General features: G+C 30.4%; 5 protein-coding genes and 1 long non-coding RNA gene across 13 annotated transcripts in view; 3 read left to right on the top strand and 3 right to left on the bottom strand.

Moving 5' to 3' along the window:
- Positions 1–4,368, top strand: part of LOC124951469 — a 10,124-nt gene extending 5,756 nt beyond the window's left edge. For all 3 annotated transcript variants that reach the window (XR_007101615.1, XR_007101614.1, XR_007101616.1), the window contains exons 3-4: positions 3,800–4,035; positions 4,121–4,368. This is a non-coding gene — a long non-coding RNA (uncharacterized LOC124951469). The remainder of the gene's footprint in view (positions 1–3,799; positions 4,036–4,120) is intronic.
- The window catches only part of LOC124951467 (monocarboxylate transporter 3), a 19,091-nt gene extending 13,689 nt beyond the window's left edge, over positions 1–5,402 (bottom strand). Inside the window, exon 1 of one of the 2 annotated variants that reach the window (XM_047499904.1) lies at positions 4,653–5,402. In XM_047499904.1, coding sequence (XP_047355860.1) covers positions 4,653–4,751 — 99 coding nt within the window. In that variant the 5' untranslated portion in view covers positions 4,752–5,402. Of the gene's footprint in view, positions 1–1,316; positions 1,706–4,652 lie in introns of those variants that run through there. The other variant, XM_047499907.1, reaches the window with a different exon arrangement.
- Positions 5,403–5,841: 439 nt separating this feature from the next.
- Positions 5,842–9,739, bottom strand: LOC124951462 (heat shock factor 2-binding protein-like). Of its 2 annotated transcripts, XM_047499891.1 has the most exons (6): positions 9,698–9,739; positions 9,250–9,430; positions 8,627–8,739; positions 8,360–8,464; positions 8,009–8,277; positions 5,842–7,506 (listed from the first exon to the last, which is right to left on the bottom strand). In XM_047499891.1, the coding sequence occupies exons 3-6, from the start codon at positions 8,699–8,701 to the stop codon at positions 7,185–7,187; spliced, it is 771 nt and encodes a 256-aa protein (XP_047355847.1). In that variant the 5' UTR covers positions 8,702–8,739; positions 9,250–9,430; positions 9,698–9,739; the 3' UTR covers positions 5,842–7,184. The 2 variants fall into 2 exon arrangements, with proteins under 2 accessions (XP_047355847.1, XP_047355846.1); XM_047499890.1 differs by lacking the exon at positions 9,250–9,430 and having other exon boundaries at positions 9,698–9,732.
- A 557-nt stretch (positions 9,740–10,296) lies between these two features.
- Positions 10,297–14,281, top strand: LOC124951593 (delta(14)-sterol reductase TM7SF2). 3 transcript variants are annotated; one of them, XM_047500227.1, is made up of 10 exons: positions 10,297–10,462; positions 10,750–10,912; positions 11,002–11,257; positions 11,354–11,634; positions 11,887–12,250; positions 12,351–12,649; positions 12,738–12,991; positions 13,068–13,192; positions 13,269–13,371; positions 14,144–14,281. In XM_047500227.1, the coding sequence occupies exons 2-10, from the start codon at positions 10,883–10,885 to the stop codon at positions 14,151–14,153; spliced, it is 1,722 nt and encodes a 573-aa protein (XP_047356183.1). In that variant the 5' UTR covers positions 10,297–10,462; positions 10,750–10,882; the 3' UTR covers positions 14,154–14,281. The 3 variants fall into 3 exon arrangements, with proteins under 3 accessions (XP_047356183.1, XP_047356182.1, XP_047356181.1); XM_047500226.1 differs by lacking the exon at positions 14,144–14,281 and having other exon boundaries at positions 10,298–10,462; positions 11,450–11,634; positions 13,269–13,552; XM_047500225.1 differs by lacking the exon at positions 14,144–14,281 and having other exon boundaries at positions 10,299–10,462; positions 13,269–13,552.
- Positions 12,392–17,792, bottom strand: LOC124951594 (cyclin-K). The gene is made up of 8 exons (XM_047500228.1): positions 17,557–17,792; positions 17,057–17,282; positions 16,839–16,970; positions 16,614–16,719; positions 16,487–16,544; positions 16,230–16,402; positions 16,001–16,147; positions 12,392–15,927 (listed from the first exon to the last, which is right to left on the bottom strand). The coding sequence occupies exons 2-8, from the start codon at positions 17,273–17,275 to the stop codon at positions 15,533–15,535; spliced, it is 1,230 nt and encodes a 409-aa protein (XP_047356184.1). The 5' UTR covers positions 17,276–17,282; positions 17,557–17,792; the 3' UTR covers positions 12,392–15,532.
- LOC124951595 (proteasome assembly chaperone 1) lies at positions 14,183–16,905 on the top strand. 2 transcript variants are annotated; one of them, XM_047500231.1, is made up of 5 exons: positions 14,183–14,322; positions 14,409–14,488; positions 14,592–14,755; positions 14,833–15,028; positions 15,104–16,905. In XM_047500231.1, exons 1-5 carry the CDS (start codon positions 14,228–14,230, stop codon positions 15,289–15,291), a joined length of 723 nt encoding a protein of 240 aa, XP_047356187.1. In that variant the 5' UTR covers positions 14,183–14,227; the 3' UTR covers positions 15,292–16,905. The 2 variants fall into 2 exon arrangements, with proteins under 2 accessions (XP_047356187.1, XP_047356186.1); XM_047500230.1 differs by having other exon boundaries at positions 14,409–14,503.
- Positions 17,793–17,936: the final 144 nt, after the last annotated feature.

Below are 17,936 nucleotides of genomic sequence, written 5' to 3'. Positions count from 1 at the left end.
TTTTTTTTCTTTTTTCTTTTTAACGATTCTTCGTTGTTCTTTTTTTTTCCCCTAGGGAGAATAAAATCTACGTAACTTTTTCGGTAATCCACGATTGAGCTCTCGTAGTTCGAGAAAAAGATAGATAAGGATAGAGGAAGAGAGAGAGAGAGAGAGAGAGAGAAAGAGAGAGAGAGAGAGAGAGAGAGAAAAGAGAGATTTGTTCGACATCGATATAGAACGATAACGAGGCTAATAAACACTCAAAAGATAAGACACCTCGTATGGCGCAAAGTAGATCTCGATCTCGGATTCGTCACGAGCAACGTTATAAATTACCACGTGATAAAAGGTAAACTGGAGAGATTACCGACGGTTAAATATCGACGAACGAACTCTCATAGTACTCGTTTCATCTCTTGAATCATTTTTATTTTCTCTATTTTTTTTTCTTTTTTTTTTTTTTTTTTTTTTTTTTTATCTTCCTCTTCTTTGAAATTCCTCCGAAACGTTTTCGATTAACGACGAGGGTTAAAACAAGAAAAAGGACAAATAGAGATGTCTTTAACATATACGAAATAATTTGTTAATAATGAAAATGGACGACACTTGGAATCTTTTTTTATTTATTTCCTCATATTGTCGCGTGCGGCCGTCCATCCGTGCAGAACTCGCTCTCTCTCTCTCTCTCTCTCCCTCTCTCTCTCTCTCTCTTTCTCGTTGAGATACTATTGTCCTCCAATCGCTGTCAATTCGTTTTATTTTTTTTTGAAAAATTCTTTTTTCAAAGGAAAAAAAATGATTTTTCTTTCGTTAAATAATATTCCGAAGAAGAATTCCCTCATTTTTTTTCCCTCCCTCTTCTCTCCTCCTTTTTTTTTTGCTTCATTTTTTCCTTTTTTATTTTCTTTATTTCTTCTTTTTTTCCCATTTAACGTATACGCCCACGGCACGATCGATTCCATTATCGTTTCCTTTCGTCCGTCCATCTAAAAATTCGATGAGTCACAAGATTTCGCGTTCCCGGGCTAACAAATTTGACGTGGACTAGTTATTCGTCGATATGAAAGAGAAAAAGAAAGGAGAAGAAAAAGAAAAGAAGAGAAAAAATGGCCGGGAGAGGGGGAGGGGGAGGGGGGAAGGGAAAACAACAAGAGAAACAAAAGACCAGAGCCAATTTCATTTGATGAAAAACGAAGGAAAAAAGAGGAACCCGCATAAGATAAAAAAAGAAAAAAAAAAAGAAATACAAAATAAAAAAAAAAAAAAAAGAAGAAATAGAGATGGAATATCACGAAATAGAAAATAATAATAAAGGTGAAATAATATTATCTTACCTTGCTTTTTGGTGACATGATGATATTGAGAAGAACGAACGATTACCACCAACAACCGATTATTTAACGAGCGAGATCGATTCGTAACTTTACGTAACTTACGTAAAAGAGGGGAAGAAAGAAGAGAGAAAAGGAAAAAAAACAAAAAAGAAAAGGAAAAAGGAAAAAATGAAATAGAGAAGGGAGGCAGGAAAAAAGAGAGAAAAAAGAATCAAACTAGATATATGCAAAATAGAGAACCGACCGATTGCACCCCGCGCGCGCGCGCGCGTGCCGCTCTGAAAAAACAATGCGTGACTTGGAGAAGAAACTAGACCGCGAATGAAAATGGAATTGAGAAAGAGAAAGAGACAGGGACTAGGAGAGAGAGAGAGAGAGAGAGAGAGAGAGAGAGAGAGAGAGAGAGAGAGAGAGAGGGAGGGAGAGAGAGAGAGAAAGAGGGAGAGAGAGAGAGAGAGAGGGAAGGAAAGAGAGAGAAAGAAAGAAAAAGTTAGATATAGAAAGAAAAAGAAAAAGAAAATAAAGAAGTGTAAAAGAGAGACAGAGGACGTGCCACCTGACTGGACAACGTCCAGCTGCTCAACGTGGAAAGAGCGATACGAAAATGCGCGCCTCTTCACCACCGATCATCGACTTATCGCAAAGCTTGGACGTGGACTCTCGTCCGATTTTCCTTCCCTCTCCTAACCTCACCCTTGTCCCCACCCTGCCCCTCCTCATCCTCTCTCTCCCCCCACCCCTCTCTTCTCCTTCCTTATCCCAACAAATGCGACTGCCATCTCTCTTTATCTCTGTCTCCATTATTAATCTTAACGCGTTAAATGTGCGTAACGTATCCAGTATGCAACTCGCAAAATTAATTCGCAATTTTTAATAATAATTATTCAACGTTCGTTTAGCTTTTCCTTTCCGTTCTTATTTTTTCTTCCTCTTTTTTATTTCTTTCATGGCTTATTTTGACGTTAAGTAAAAATAAATGAAAGAAATTAAGAGCGAAAGAAAGAGAAGTTTTAAAAAAATTTTATCCAATATCTGTGACATTCATATGCATCGTCCATTTCGAGATTGGCCGTGGGTCTCTTCGGTCGTCATCGTGTCGTTGCGTTGCGCTTTGTGCCACCGCCCCCTATCGTGTCTCCGAGCTTCCCCCTCTTCTTTCTTTTTTTTCTTCTCCCACCATCACAACCACCACCACTGACGACACCACCACCACCGACACCATCGTCATCATCATCATCCTTCTCCTCCCCCTTCCTTTTCTCAAACGAATGCACGATTTATGCGCACCGTGAAAGACTAAGCGCACATTGGTGCCAGGGTATAAAACAAAGGAAATGTAACATATAAAAAATACGAGGAATATCGTGAAAAGCTATTCCCTTTTCGCATTATTTTTAAAGTGTAGTCAGTAAGTACGAAATAGAAAAAAAAAAAGGTCTTAGTGCAAAACAAAATGATTTAACTGCGCTGATTCTTGATTTGATCTAATTCTCATGTATTTACGCTTATATATTTAATATGTATACATATGTATATATATATATATATATATATATATATGTCTAATTAGAATCCAATGGAACCTTATGTCAAGATCAATTTTTCCCAGTCTATTCTGTATTTACATGTATGTATATAGAAAATTAAAGCAACATATGTATGGGTATGCGTAAGACAAAATGCAATGCTCGTATATCGTGATTATTTACATTGCATTTTAATCTGTATGTTTTTTTAATTCGACAATATAGAAAAAATAAAGAATAGATTTGTCTAAAAGGAGAATGATACGTTTCCATCGATGAACAAGTGCTATATTTATTCGTGAATAATATTAAAACGGAAAACGTTATGATATTTGATTGATTCTTTCTTGCTCCTACATACTTTCCTATTTTTTTTCCCCTCTCTTTTACAAAAAAAGATTCCATAAATTCCTATCGAATTCAAGCTGTACGCGAGTTATTTTTCGTGGAAACTTCATGCCGATCAAAGGGAATGAAAAACATCGTTCAAAAGCTTCAAAGAGAAAAACGATGGACGGTTGTCTTTGGCGCGTAAAAAAACTTTTTTTTGACGAATTCTCATGACGTTGTCGTAACAACATTATAGCTTAAAATTTGTGTTATTCGTTTGTCTCTTTAATGCATTTCTTCGTTGAATCAGAAAAGAAATAAACATTGTTATTTCCTGCGTGACCTTATCGTCTAAAACCAAGGATATTTTGGAAATACGAGAATTTTACTTTGAATGTATTAAATTAGGAATAACTCGACATATACAAGCTGAGTCAATAGTCATGGTAAATGTTTATCATCAATTGCTCATATGAAATATGAAGAATTCTTTCATCTTCATATGAAGAATTTCTTTTCTTTGAAGTAATAAATGTATGATTGATATAAATGATCAATGATTTTTAATATCGTATAAACGTTATACTTCTTTCTTTTTTCTTTCTTTCCTTTTCTTTTATTTTACAGGAAGCTTTTGGATATTACGTAATACAAAAAAAAAAAAAAAAAGAAAAAGGAAAAAAAAAGAGAAAAATTGTTCCGCTCTTGTTGGGATAAATCGATTTTGAAATCGTAACCAGACTACATTTTACTCTGCGATCGATGGATAATAGCGACACGAGTCACGTTTCATGGAAAACCTTTACGATGTGAACACGAAATTAGCAAGGAGAAGGAAGGTCGAAACGATTCTGAAAGTCGAGGTAAGGACGACAGGAACATTAACAATAAACTTGACACTATTGAGTCAAGTTCGCGATTAGTTTAATATAACTATATTGATTTTAGTAAACAGAAATACATTGTATTATGAGGCAAATGGAAAAGTTCACAATAACAGAAGTTATGATTGTAATATTCCAAAAAAGAAGGATATACACGATGCGGGATTTTAAATCCTGCGTCTCTTCATTGCAAAGACACTATCAGAGACATCACTGATCGAAAAGACACTAGGATTTCTAGTGATTTATAATAATATTTCAAACATTTTATAATAATTTAATCTCCAATACAACTAATGGGTTATATTTAAATGTTGTTATTATTGTTGTTAAAAACAAAAAAAAAGTATATATATATATATATATATATATATATATTTCTCCTTTTTTTTTCCTTCTTTATAATCTAGGTATATGCGTGTAGAATATATTTCAAAGGTCATCTCCATGGCATTAAAGTGAAACATGAATCATAACGTTAAGGTATTATCGTACGACGGTATTTTTCAAGATCACAGGTGTCCGTGATCGACGATTAAAAGAATTATGAGAGAGTACAACGTAGAATATAATCGAATATAACCATTTATACTCACAATGTTGTTCCCGATGATGTTGCTCTTGGGATTAATCTGCAGGCCATCGTCATCACCAATCTGCTCACCGATTTGTTCTCGGCTACTGGCAGGACCCATTTCGGCGCCGCGGCGCTTTCCTTACCCGGCTTGTGTTCTTCCAAGCAGAGACCTCCTCCGACTCCTTTCGGGGCCCTTCTTCGAACTATCCCGAAACTCTCCTTATAAATTCTTCATCGTCGATATGATCCCACACCGTGATCCTATAAAAGCGATCCTTCGTAGCTCGTGCACTTTCTTAATTCACTTTCTTTTATCCCTCCGATTTACGTCTTAGGGACATCAGCGAGCTCGATTACTCACTGATTAACTCGCGAGCGTAGTTTTTTTCTTCTTTCTTTTTCTTTTTTTTTTTTTTTTCTTTCTTTTTTCTCAAGATCGACACCGCAAGGACCACCGAAAGGAGACGTTTTTTTTAATCACGCACGAGACTCGGACGAGTCCACAGGACCCTAATTACTTCGAGTCACGTCGGAATTACGTTCCCTTGTGTGTACGTGTGTGTACGTGTTCTCGTCCTGCGAGAAGCGTCGAGAGGACGGAAAGATGGAAAAAAAAGGATCCTCCTCGAGGAAAAGGAAAGTTCTCGGAGGCGACCCCGCCGCGGGTGGGTAGCGCCGCGGCGCCCCGGGATCAATAAAACGACCGCCCGGCCGTCGCCTGCCGTAGCTCCTGCCTGGCCTGCCTTTCGCGAGCTCTCCCGAATCCTCGACGCCCGACGTCGCGACGCTCACCTCTCACCCCCACCACTTTCAAATTTGCGACGCCGGCGCCGAGAGCACGCGCTATCTCGATACCTATACGCCCTCTATACCTATTTCTTCTCTCTCTCTCTCTCTTTCTCTCTCTCTCTCTCTCTCTCTCTCTCTCTCTCTTCTGCTAAGGGTCCTTCTTCTCGCTGATCGATTACAGGCCAGGCATACTCGCTTTTACTCCCTATTCCTTTAACGTGCATAATTTTGCTATTTGGAAATGACCAGAACACATAAACAATTATGGAGAACTATATTCTTTCTTTTTTCTTTCGTATTTACCTCTCCACAAATGTTTCTATCATTTCTTTTATCATTCTCTTAAATTCTCTTTATCTATTACTGTAGATTTGATTTTTAATTATTTATCCGTTAAAAATGATACGCGTTTATTTCTATTTATCAGTCCCCTGAATATAATTCATATTTGTTTAATCTCATATCGGTTTTATATCATAATTCTCTTTTCGTTCCGGAGTCAATCTTTGGTATTATACTATCAACAACAAACTTGATTTTTCTAAAATCTTTCAAAAGACTCTTATATCATATCTGGATCAAGAGGTCGAAGTGGAAGAGAGTACTCTCTCTTTCTCTCTCTCTCTCTCTCCCCCTCCTCTCTCTCTCTCTCTCCCTCTCCTCTCTCTCTCTCTCTCTCTCTCTCTTTCTCTTTTTCTCATAAAGTGGTCTGCTTGCTAAACACGTGAGCGCACGCGCGCATTTATACTTCGTTAAAGTACAACTTATGTTAGCACAGAGACGAGTTATTTAATGAAGCAAAATTGCTCTGTGAAGATGCCTGTATATTCGAGAGAATGATTTTGAGTTGTGGAACCTATCTTCGCTATTCATTTACGCCTTTACTAAAAGCTTTTTAATATGGTCCATTGCACCCTCTTTATCTTCTTTACTGTTCACGTTGAGTTCATTGAATAGAACACAGGTACATATTAAACATGGCGATGCATATCGATTCGATGCTTACTGATTTTTATTTATCATCGTCTCTTTTCTAATCCTATTTTAAACAATGCAATTCGATGAAATTGTTAAAAGTACTTAGGCTTCATTTCAACTTTAAATTACGACACTTTGATATTTCATAATTTAAACGTTATTGAGTAATGCATAGCAAAATGTATGATAAATATGAACATTTATATATTATATATATATATATATATATGTGTATTTGATAATGTGGTCGTAAGAGAGATAGTTCGTTAGATAGAAATTTACGTTATACCAACTGGTGGTATTATTTGCGCAGTACATTATATGTATTTTACTGCAACGCGCTGCTGATATGAGAATCTAGTTCTACATAGGCCCACATATATACGAGAAATACGTACGTACATACATACATACCGTAAAGCAAAGAAGAATTTGAGGCACGTTCGATAACAGTGCAGATCCAACCGCTTCCTTTGACGAAGCGAGATATTACGTATGCATATATATTTCTATAAGATGAAAGAGAACAGTGAATCAGACTGTTTGTCAGAGTACGATTTTTTCCTTGTATTAACTTTTAAACTTCAAGAGAAAGGTCGTTGTACTACTTACAAACGAATTCGAATTATTATTACCGTTTGTATGATAAATATTGATCATTATAAAAGATATTTAAAAAGGCGATGTAAATGAAGATTAACTCTATTTTTTAGTAGATTTTTCTTTTCTTCCTTTTTTTCTTTTCCTTTTTCTTTCTTTTTTTTCTTTTTTTTTTCTTTTTTTTTTATTGAATCACTTTGAATCTTAAAGACTCTTGCAATTGTTTAATAACTTCTTTCGCAACGGAACACGTTTCGTTCTGTCCATTGACAACAATATTCTTAATATTCCTAATAGAAATCGACGTGGTCAGGTCCTCGATATATTTTGGATCTTTAAGATCGTAGGTAATTGATTGGAGAATGCGCAAGCATAACAGCTGCAATTCTTCCGATAAAGTATCCTCTTCCAAGCAGCGACTGAGAACTCCAGCCACGCGAAACTCGAACAAACAGCTTAAACCGGTATTGTTCATGCTCACGTTATACAATATCATCAGCATCAATCTATAAAGAAGAATTGATTAAAAAAAAAAAAAAAGAGAAAAAAGAAAAAACGAAAAAACGAAAAAGAAAACAAACCAAAAAAAAATTAAATCCTTCAAATCGTTCTATATACGTATTAAATTTAAACTCAATAATTTTTCATCGTCATTTATAAAGACAATAATTATGTTCTATGACTTATGAAAATAAATTGATAATTATTTTCAATAAATTAATTAATTAATTAAATATTATTCCAATAAATTTAATAAAAACCTAACAGAATCTTTAACATATTAGAAATTATTTCATTTTGCGATAACATTATGAATGTAACTTGCTTTAATCATCGACTGTATCTCTATTCTAAGAAATTTTCTAATGTCTATTATTAAGAATAGAAACGTCTATTCGTAAAAATTCGATAGATATGTATGTACGTAAAAATAAAACGATACAGAAACAACGATACGAGCGAGTAACAATTCTCAAAGAAAATTATTAATATTAGATTATAGTTTACCTCATTAACGAATGCGTTCCCGATGCTATCGATAAGAAATTAGGCATAAATTTGATGATTTTCTCAACGAGATCCCTCCCATTCTGACTGGTAATGAGAAACTCTCTGCCCTTCGGCGTCGACGATATATTCGTGACAATACCCAATAATCCTAACACGAACTGATACTCGACGTTATTCGTAGGCGGTATACTCGTCTCGTATGTGCTTATAAATGCCACGAAACTTCCGCTCACTATCGACAGGAACTCTCTTACTTTATTCTGGAGCTACGCAAAGTGTTCTCTTATAATCGTACGAAGTTAAACGCGATAACTTATAGTAAAGAAAATATAATCATTAATAGCTTACACCTGATACCCAAATATCAACGATTTCTGGAAATCGAGACGCACGCCACGCTAAATTTCCCAATACTGCGCCTAAACTCGCGCAAAAATTGCTTTGGTTTAATATCTGCATAAAACGAAGGTAAGTTTGCATATAATTAATTCAAATGAGATCTTAATTTTTAATTTTGGGAAAAAAGGGATATATATATATATAGATATACATATACATATAGATGAATTCGTTGAAAATATTTTATAATTATTAAATAAAAAAATTGTGCAGTACTTGGATCTTAAGGGTTTGCGTTTCCTCGATTGCTTTTTCTAATTCGGTAGCCTGAATGTGTAATTGTTCTTCCATTTGTTCATATTTGTATTGTAGCCCTGGTTCTCTCTCATCTAGAACATGATATATATATATCTCATATGAATATATAATATGTTTACGCAATTACTAACATATTTTTGCATACAATTTATTTACCATATAATAAATAATAAATTATAATTAATATATAATCATTATTGCTTACGATTAAATTAATAAATAAAAAAAAAAAAGATTATAAATTTACTATATGATAAATACAAGTAGTAATCTCTCGACATAACATGCAATTATTACACATATGTGTATAATGTATAATTTAATGCATTATGTGTATTTGTGTGTATAAATTTATTATATATTGTAAATATGTTCAATAATATACGTGTGTGAATGTGATAATGATTATCGCAATATATATATATATATACATATTACGATAATTATATATATATATATATATATATATATATATATATATATATATATATATACATACTTGTATAATATAATGTAATAAAGAGAAGTTGTATTGTGGGAGGAAAGAGAGATATATAAATAAAACAAATAATTCTGCGAACCTTTTCTACTATTTAAATAAGATTGAACAACCGAATGAAGAAAGTTATGTATTTTTTCTCCTTCAATTTCTATAGTACGCAATCCAGATTCCAATTCGGGATCTGCCAAAAGTTTTGGAGCACTCTTCACAAATTTTTGAAGTTTATCCCCGATAGATTTTAAAATATTTTCCAAAGATATCTATAATGTATAATGAAAATTGTCAAAAGTATTTTTTTAAACTGGCGTATAAAAAAAAGAATTATTTGTCGACGTAATTATAAACAGGATTTACAACAAAAATGTTTCTATTTGCGAACAAAAAATTTTTTATTTTTTTTCTTCAAAAATTATAAATTGCAAAGAAAAAAAGGAAAAAAATTATATATATATATATATATATATATATATGTGTGTGTGTATATATGTATCTATATACCAAAAATTCGTTTTCACTGAGAGACTCACGAGTCGCAGATTCGATCATAAATTTATTCATTTCCATCGTCTAATTAATAATCTTATTATCAGTGCCTTTTGATCCAAAATTAATCGATTATTTTAATAAAATTTAAAGCATACCAACGAATATCCACATTTTTAATTTTTTACTTAACATTAAGATTAAATTCGCGTGTATATATATATATATATATCTTTATTATATTTAATCTCAAAATATAAAAATAAGGTTATAAAATAATAAGATGCCAAATAAGAAATCGTTTTAAATCTGTTATGTACGGTAATGTTCACTCTGATAGATGATAGGTGCGTTCGACATATATATGAGTTAGATTTGATTTAAATCTGACCAATCAGCAACAATAATGTTAATGTCGTCTATGACATAGTTTTAATAATTTATTCATTAATCATCAACGATAATTATATTAAATAATTAAAAATATTTATTATTCGTTGCTTGATAAATATTTTTATTGAATATAATATTTGAAAATTCTTTGATTTTTATTGGCTGCTTCGTACATAGAATTCCATTAGAATTCGTAAAAGATGATACATTTGTGAACGCACAGCTAACGGACGTTGGACTTCGCGTGGTGTTTATTATATATTTTTCAGAATACTCAGCGTGTGGTTTTCGCATTTCAGTGTTATGATGCAAAAAGATAGTTTTAATTATAACCTTGTGATTTATAAAAGAATTATTATTTTTACAACGTCGTGGATTCGATGATAAAATTATTACTATTTCAATAAGAAATATATGTAAGTTATTAAAATATCATCATTTCATTCTTAAAGCCGTTAAACATCGATTCAAGTTTTGCCGCTTAATTCAATTTTGATATTCCTTACAATTTGGAAACTCAATATCTTGTCGTAATCAAAATATTATTACGATATTTCATTAATTTTTCTTTCCATTATCAATTGTTTCATTTATTTTTTTCATAATAAAAGACATTATATTAATAGATGTGAATATTATGTAAGACAAAGCTTACTAGTTGAACACAGTTTCTTCTGATTGATTATAAATAAATTTTTAATAGGACAAAAGAGGTACCTGCCTTATATATAAATATTATTATAAAAAATTATAAACCTGAAATAAAAGTGATACATATATATATATATAGACATATACATTGGATACACATATACGAATTATAAAAAGCAATAATCATGGAACATAATGTAAATAATAGTGAAATGGTAAGTATTTACAAAAATTAAAATAATATTAATGCTTGAATAATAATAATAATAATATAAAATTAATAAATTCTTTTATTATTATGCAGTTAGAAAGAACTTCTAGAAATGCAGTTCGAATGAGTACTAGAGTAAGAAGAAAAAGTCCATCCCGATATTCTCCTAGCAGAAAATCATCTACTGGTCGTTCTTCTAGAAGATCACCTGCAAGATCACCTGCAAGATCACCTGCTAGATCACCGGCACGATCACCTGCAAGATCTCCAAATACTAATAAAAGGAAACTTCCATTTCGCAATACAAAATATGCCAAAGTATCTATTCCCAGAATAGAGTTTCCAACTGGTAATTATATTTATTATATTTATTATCATTATAATTTTGTATAATTATAATGAACTTATATTGAATGTTAAAATCTAATCGAGATTTGTGTTATAGAAAAAATTAATAATGAGCAAAACACTATCGTAACACGAAACTCTACTTTTAATGATAATCAAACTGATACAATGCCACTTCATTATCGGTTGAAAGAACTTGAAGCTGTGTCACGAAGATCGATACGTATGTCTAGCACACCAAAAATGGAATCGTTGCATAAATTCACAGCATTTACCAGAAATTTTGATAGAGCTGTTTCTTTACCAGTGGAACGAAAATCTCTATTACATGATATAACTGATGGAAAGGAGAGAGGCTTTTCTGTACAGAGAGAACAAGTACTTATTATATTATACATTCTTTAAATATATGTTTACAGAATGTTTTTAATTTATATGAATAAATTTTAATAATATGCTCTATAAGTAAAGATTTAAAAATATTAGTATTTATGCGTAGGCTTAAAAATACTTGTCTAAAAATTTATAGCATATTATTAAAATTTAATTTTTTTTTTCTTTTTTTTTTTTTTTTATATTACAAAAGTATATATTATGTGCCATAAATCGTGTAAATTTACAATATTTTAGGATTTGATTAATAAACCAATAGAATTTGAAGGAAACACGGAATCAGAATTAATAATAGAAAAACATAAAAATAAAATAAATTTAGTTAATGAACCTCAGGAATGGGGAGGATGGTTTGGAACTTATATTCTTTTGTTTGTCTTACCTCTAACTATAATTGCACCACAATTATTTTGCTCAAAAGACATGTATAAATTAGCGTATCCAGAAATACCAATTGACCTACATTTATACATCAATGCTTATTCATTTTTTGGATACCTGTCATTTTTACTTTTACTGACTATTTTTTCTTTTATTCCAATTGGGAGGTGCATCTACGGACAACAAAGTAAAATTGGTAGATTACAGTATCGTATGAATGGTATGATAATCGCATTTTTTACACATTTTTATTATCTTTGCTATATTTATGTTAAAAAGAAATTAATTATATTGCCTTTTAATTTCTTTTTTCTTTTTAGGATTTTTATGTGCTGCATTATCACTGGCCATACTCTGCATATGTGTATATAAAAAATTAAAACTTCATGACTTTATTTTAGAAAATTCTTTACAATTGAGTACTAGTGGATGGATTCTTGGAACAATTATAGCTATATTCTTATATATTAAAGCAAATAAAGCACCTGTTGCATGTCTTAATATATGCGCATCAACTAATAGTATTATATATAATTTCTGGCAAGGCAGAGAAATTAATCCCAGACTTGGCTCTTTGGACATAAAAATAATTTTATTACGTGCTTCAGTGATTGGATTAGTAATTATAATTTTTTTTTTTTTCTTAATATTTTTTATATATAATAAATAATTATTTCTTCTATTAATTATATTCTTATATTTTGCAGATTATTGTAAATTTATCTGTTATAATTAAATCATTAGAAAACAGTAGTAGTTTGGACCTGAAGGATATTAATTTAGCAGAATTATTAGTATCCTCTTTACAAATATTTTATAGTATGGATATGTTAATGTACGAATCAACTGTTTTGACATCCTTTGAAATTATGTACGAAGGTACTGGATATATGCTGTGCGTCGGTCATTTACTCTATCCTTTTCTACCAACTATTTTATCTAGATACATGTTGTTTAGAAGGTAATTCATAAATGTTATCATGATATAATAATGATACATACAAAATATTTTCAACTTTCTTTTCTTATCTTCACAGAACACAAATAAACTATTTCTTCATAATACCTATCCTAAGTTTTATTATCGGATACATTATATACAGAATTAGTAATTCTCAGAAGGATGAATTTAGAAAAAATCCATTATCTTCTGCATTAGATCGTATGTCAAATAGCTATATATCTATAAAGATATGAGAGGATACAAGTGTTTTACACATAAGCTTTTTATTTTACAGATTTAACAACGATTTCGACATCACGTGGAAAAAAATTAATAGTATCTGGTCTTTGGGGATATGTAAGACATCCCAATTATTTGGGTGATATTATAATGCAATGGTCTGTATCTTGTTTGAGTATGACAAATGAAATTTTACCTTATTATGCTCCATTATGTTGCACTATAGTGTTAATGCATCGTGCAATACGAGACAATAGACGTTGTAAATTGCGTTATGGTTATGCCTGGGAACAATATTGCTCGAGAGTAAAATATATGATTATAGATCGCGTATTTTAAATATTTTTTTATTGTAACATATGAAAAATAATTTATAGTACTAAAATTTATTAGTATGTTTCATTTTGAGATCTCAAGAGAGTTTTGCATGACATCTATATACAATGTTTGTTATTGTATAAAACAAATCTTTATAATAATCTCATATTTTATAGTATATATATTAAACTTAAGAAGAATACATGTATATATATATATGATATGTATATGTATATGTATAGATATTAAGTAGTTACAGAAAAGCTGTAATCAAAAAAGTTGGAATCTCAAAAAAATCATATCGCATTTAAGTTTATTAATTATATTACATTGATATAAGCTTGAAGGTTATTAATACAATGTTATTTCAAGCTTATTATGAACAAAAAATTTTAAAATATTTGAATAAAATTTGTAGAAATTAGTTATAGATGAATGTGATGTAGATTTATGTAATGATACATAACGTGTCATATTACAACACAATAAGGAATTTTATACTTTTTTATATTAGAGACGTGTGTATAATGATCTTTAATAAATAATTTTTAATAAAACTCAAGAGGAGTATCATGTGACTTGAATGTAGTAAACATGCATATGTATGTGTAGCAAATGGTGAAATACTCCACATGAATTGCGAGTCATTGTGTGAAGACGGTATTTTCGAGTGAACAAATTATTAAACGTTAAAAAATGGCTACTTATTTTGGAGAGGTTGTATTCCCATCATCTCGGGCATTTTGGGATGAAAATGAGGGAGAGGAATTAACTGATGAATTGCAAGAACTGTAAGTTGTTTATCTTATCAATAACATAACCTTAAAAAAATTTCTTCTTTTTTGTTTTTCATTTATAAACTCAATTTTACTTTCAGGCAAATTAATATTAATTGGCTAAAGGATAAACCTATATCTATGAAGAAGCTTATACTAGTAGAAGGGGAAATAATAATTGGTACTGACATGAAAAGTGTATATTAATATTTTTCATATTATTGGATATGAAATTATTCTAGCGTGATATTCCATCATTCTTTTATATGGAATCTTTATTTCAGATTTCTTAAAAGAGGGTTTATGTCATGATGCTAAAAAAATATGTACTATTCAAGATGAGTGTAATAAGGAACTTGCCGTAATATATCAAGTTAATGAAGATCTTTATGTCTGTATTATAGCACGCAATTTCGATACAAAACTTGCAGGTGAATTTGTAATAAAGGTTAGTGTTCAATATGTTTCTTACATTTTTATCTTAAATTATTTTTATACAATATTAAATGTTATTGGTTTCTTTAGATAAGCGACATTTTGTCCATTTCAAAAAGTATATATTTAATAACTTGGAGACACGTATCACAATATAAAAGTGCAAACATACCAAATGTACCTTCTTTTCTACGATGCTTATATACAAAGAATGCAAGTGATCTGTGCAAGTCACACAAAGAAATCTTAGAAAAGCCAAATATTATATATGGAGTTGCGGCAGGAAGTTAGTAACTAATTTTATTACAAATAAAAAATTAATATTATAATTAATAATAACAAAATATGTATTTATTTTTAGTTTTATCTTTTGCTCAAATGATGGAATACCAGTCTGTTCTTTATGTTTTATATACAGACAGTTTCGTGTTAGATTCCTTAGCTGCAGAACCCCTTATCGAAATATTCGCAGAAATAAGTAATCAAGATCTACACAATATTACATTTATTGGGAAGAGCTTTTTTAATAAAGGAAATCTTTACATATAAAATATTGATTTATCATTTTCATTTTCTCAAAGGAATTCCCATAAATCGTTTATTCCTATAAACATATAAATTTATATTAAACGTAAAATTTGAAAAGTATATAGAAATAGTAGCAATAATACTGCTATATTTACAATATTTATAAGAACTAAATTATTATGATATCTACAACTCTAACATAAATTATAAAATATTTTTTAATTAATAAAGTAATTTTTAATTAATAAATAGTAATTATATGTTAAGGTTGTGGTGGATAATAGGTACGTTGAGTAGTAGCAGGTGGTACCAAAGCATTAGGTGCAAAATACGATGCATTCGTTGGATAAGGATAAGGCTGAAATGGTTGAGCTGCATTCGGACCAGGAGGTGTAGGCCGAATAGGGGTAGATGAATTAATATGGTGCATTGTTGGCACAATATGATTTATAGTATTTACAGGAGGAGGAGGTACAGAAACATTTGCTGGTGGAAATACTGGTGGATAAGTTGTACTGCCTGGAGCAAAATTTGTAGGATATGTTGGAAAATGTGTCGGTGCATCTACGGGTTTGATACCATCTGTAGTATCTGCAGCTGTACAACCATTTGCAGCAACTGTAGTTACTTCGATTTTAGAGGCTTTTCCAGGAGTCACTAAAATAAAAAATTTTAATTTATTATTGTTATAAAAAAAACAATTTTTGTATTTATTCTATATTTTATTTACCATTTGGTGTATTTGATGCAGAGTCTACTATAGGAGGTGGAGCAGTTCTCTCTCTATTTTGTTCATTAGATGGTATTACAGGCGGAGAATCAGGGGGTTTGGTATTATTTGCTTGAGAATATAAATCTAATACTTGATGACAAATATCTGTAAATACGTATTATTAATATAACTGTATAATACTAAATCGATAATTAATTTAACATATAAATATATTTCAAATAGATACCTTCTAAAAGATCCATAGTTACATCCTCAACAAACATATCCCACCAACGTAAATGTTTGGGTTGTCTTCCATTCCAATCTAATACTTCAAATTTGCTTAATTTTCCTGCTAAGTACATGAGAGCAACTGCTATTATTTCTGGTTCCCATTGGAGAGATAATGTTGTACATAAACTGTAAATTAAAAAAAAAAAATAGAAAGAAGAAGTGAGTTACTACAATTCTATTTATACGGATTTATGAAAATACTTATTATACCTATCATTGACAAATGTCCAAGCCATCTGAACCATTTTTTGTAATTTATTCTTGTCACCTGTAAATAAAATAATTTTTAAGAATATTTGCAATTAATTAAAATACATTTAACTTTGCTAAATTATACCTTTAAGACATTTTGCATATTTCAACAGGTAACTATATGGATGCTCTACTTGCAAGTCAAATTTAATTGTCTGCAATAATATCCTTTCTATAGTCATTACTTCTTCCTGTAATGAAGAAACAATAAATGATAATAAATATTCATAAAATATTATAAACATCTTATTAGGTGATAAGATTAGATAATTATTGGAAAATAATTTATAAGCTTGAACGCTTTTTGTACCTTAGGATCTTCTCCAAATGTCATAAATTTTTGTTCAGTTAATAAAGTTTTTGCTGTTCTTATAATATCCTTACATTTTTTTGGTGTCTCTTCTACTTTACCAGCTAATAATAAACAGCAGCATGCAGTAACCTATACAATAAGAAAGTAATCAGAGTTCTGCAGGACTGTTTGATAGATTTATAATGATATAGATTTAAAATTAATACATTACTTACATATCTTGGAAAATTTTTAAACGAATGAAACATATAGAATCTATGAAAATAAACAACACCCGTTGCCATTGTATTATATCCTAAATCCATTTTTGTGCCTGTGTCTATTATAAAACGAGCACCTTCTTTTCTATATCTGCACTCCGTTTCATAATCAATCCCATCCTGAACGGATGGAGTATTCCGTAATTCTTTTTTTTCATAGTACCAGCATGGCATTTTAACTCTTTAATATAATAAAGATAAATTAAACTTTATATAATTAAAATTTCTAACAATCTACTATAATAATCAGTAATTTAAAAGTACACTTAAATATATGAATTTCCGCAATTGATATTCTTATAATATATTTAAATAATAAATATAAATGATTATATTTATTTCAATATATTATATTTAACGTAAAAACATACTTTGTAATCAAATCTTGTCAATTGTATAGAAAATAGTTCAATACAATTTAGGTTATATTATTGTGATCATTATTAATTACTTACGCGTATTAAATAGCGTATGTATAATCCGTTTATAATAACAAATGTTTCACCAAGTTGCACAATTTAATTGTTTTTTTAAATATTTTTGTTTTTTATAAACATTATATATCATTTCACTACAAATAACAAATTACCATATAAATACATGTAACTGTATCCAACTTCACAGCACAAATAACAAACTTCATGTGTTACATTATAATGTCAAATTACTAATGTGCAGCGTTACCAGATCAAGGGAAAAAACGAATGGTAGTAGTAAAAAGTAGCAGTATGTAGTAATTATTAAGATTAGGTTAGATTAGAGGCACGTCGACGTATGACGATACATATCTTATGTCACGTGACACAAGTGACGTAGTAAAGTCGTAGTGGGGATA

This window comes from Vespa velutina, chromosome 9 (genome assembly GCF_912470025.1).
Source record: "Vespa velutina chromosome 9, iVesVel2.1, whole genome shotgun sequence".
In the NCBI taxonomy this organism is placed as follows: Eukaryota; Metazoa; Arthropoda; class Insecta; order Hymenoptera; family Vespidae; genus Vespa; species Vespa velutina.
This window is presented reverse-complemented; position numbering and strand designations above follow the sequence as displayed.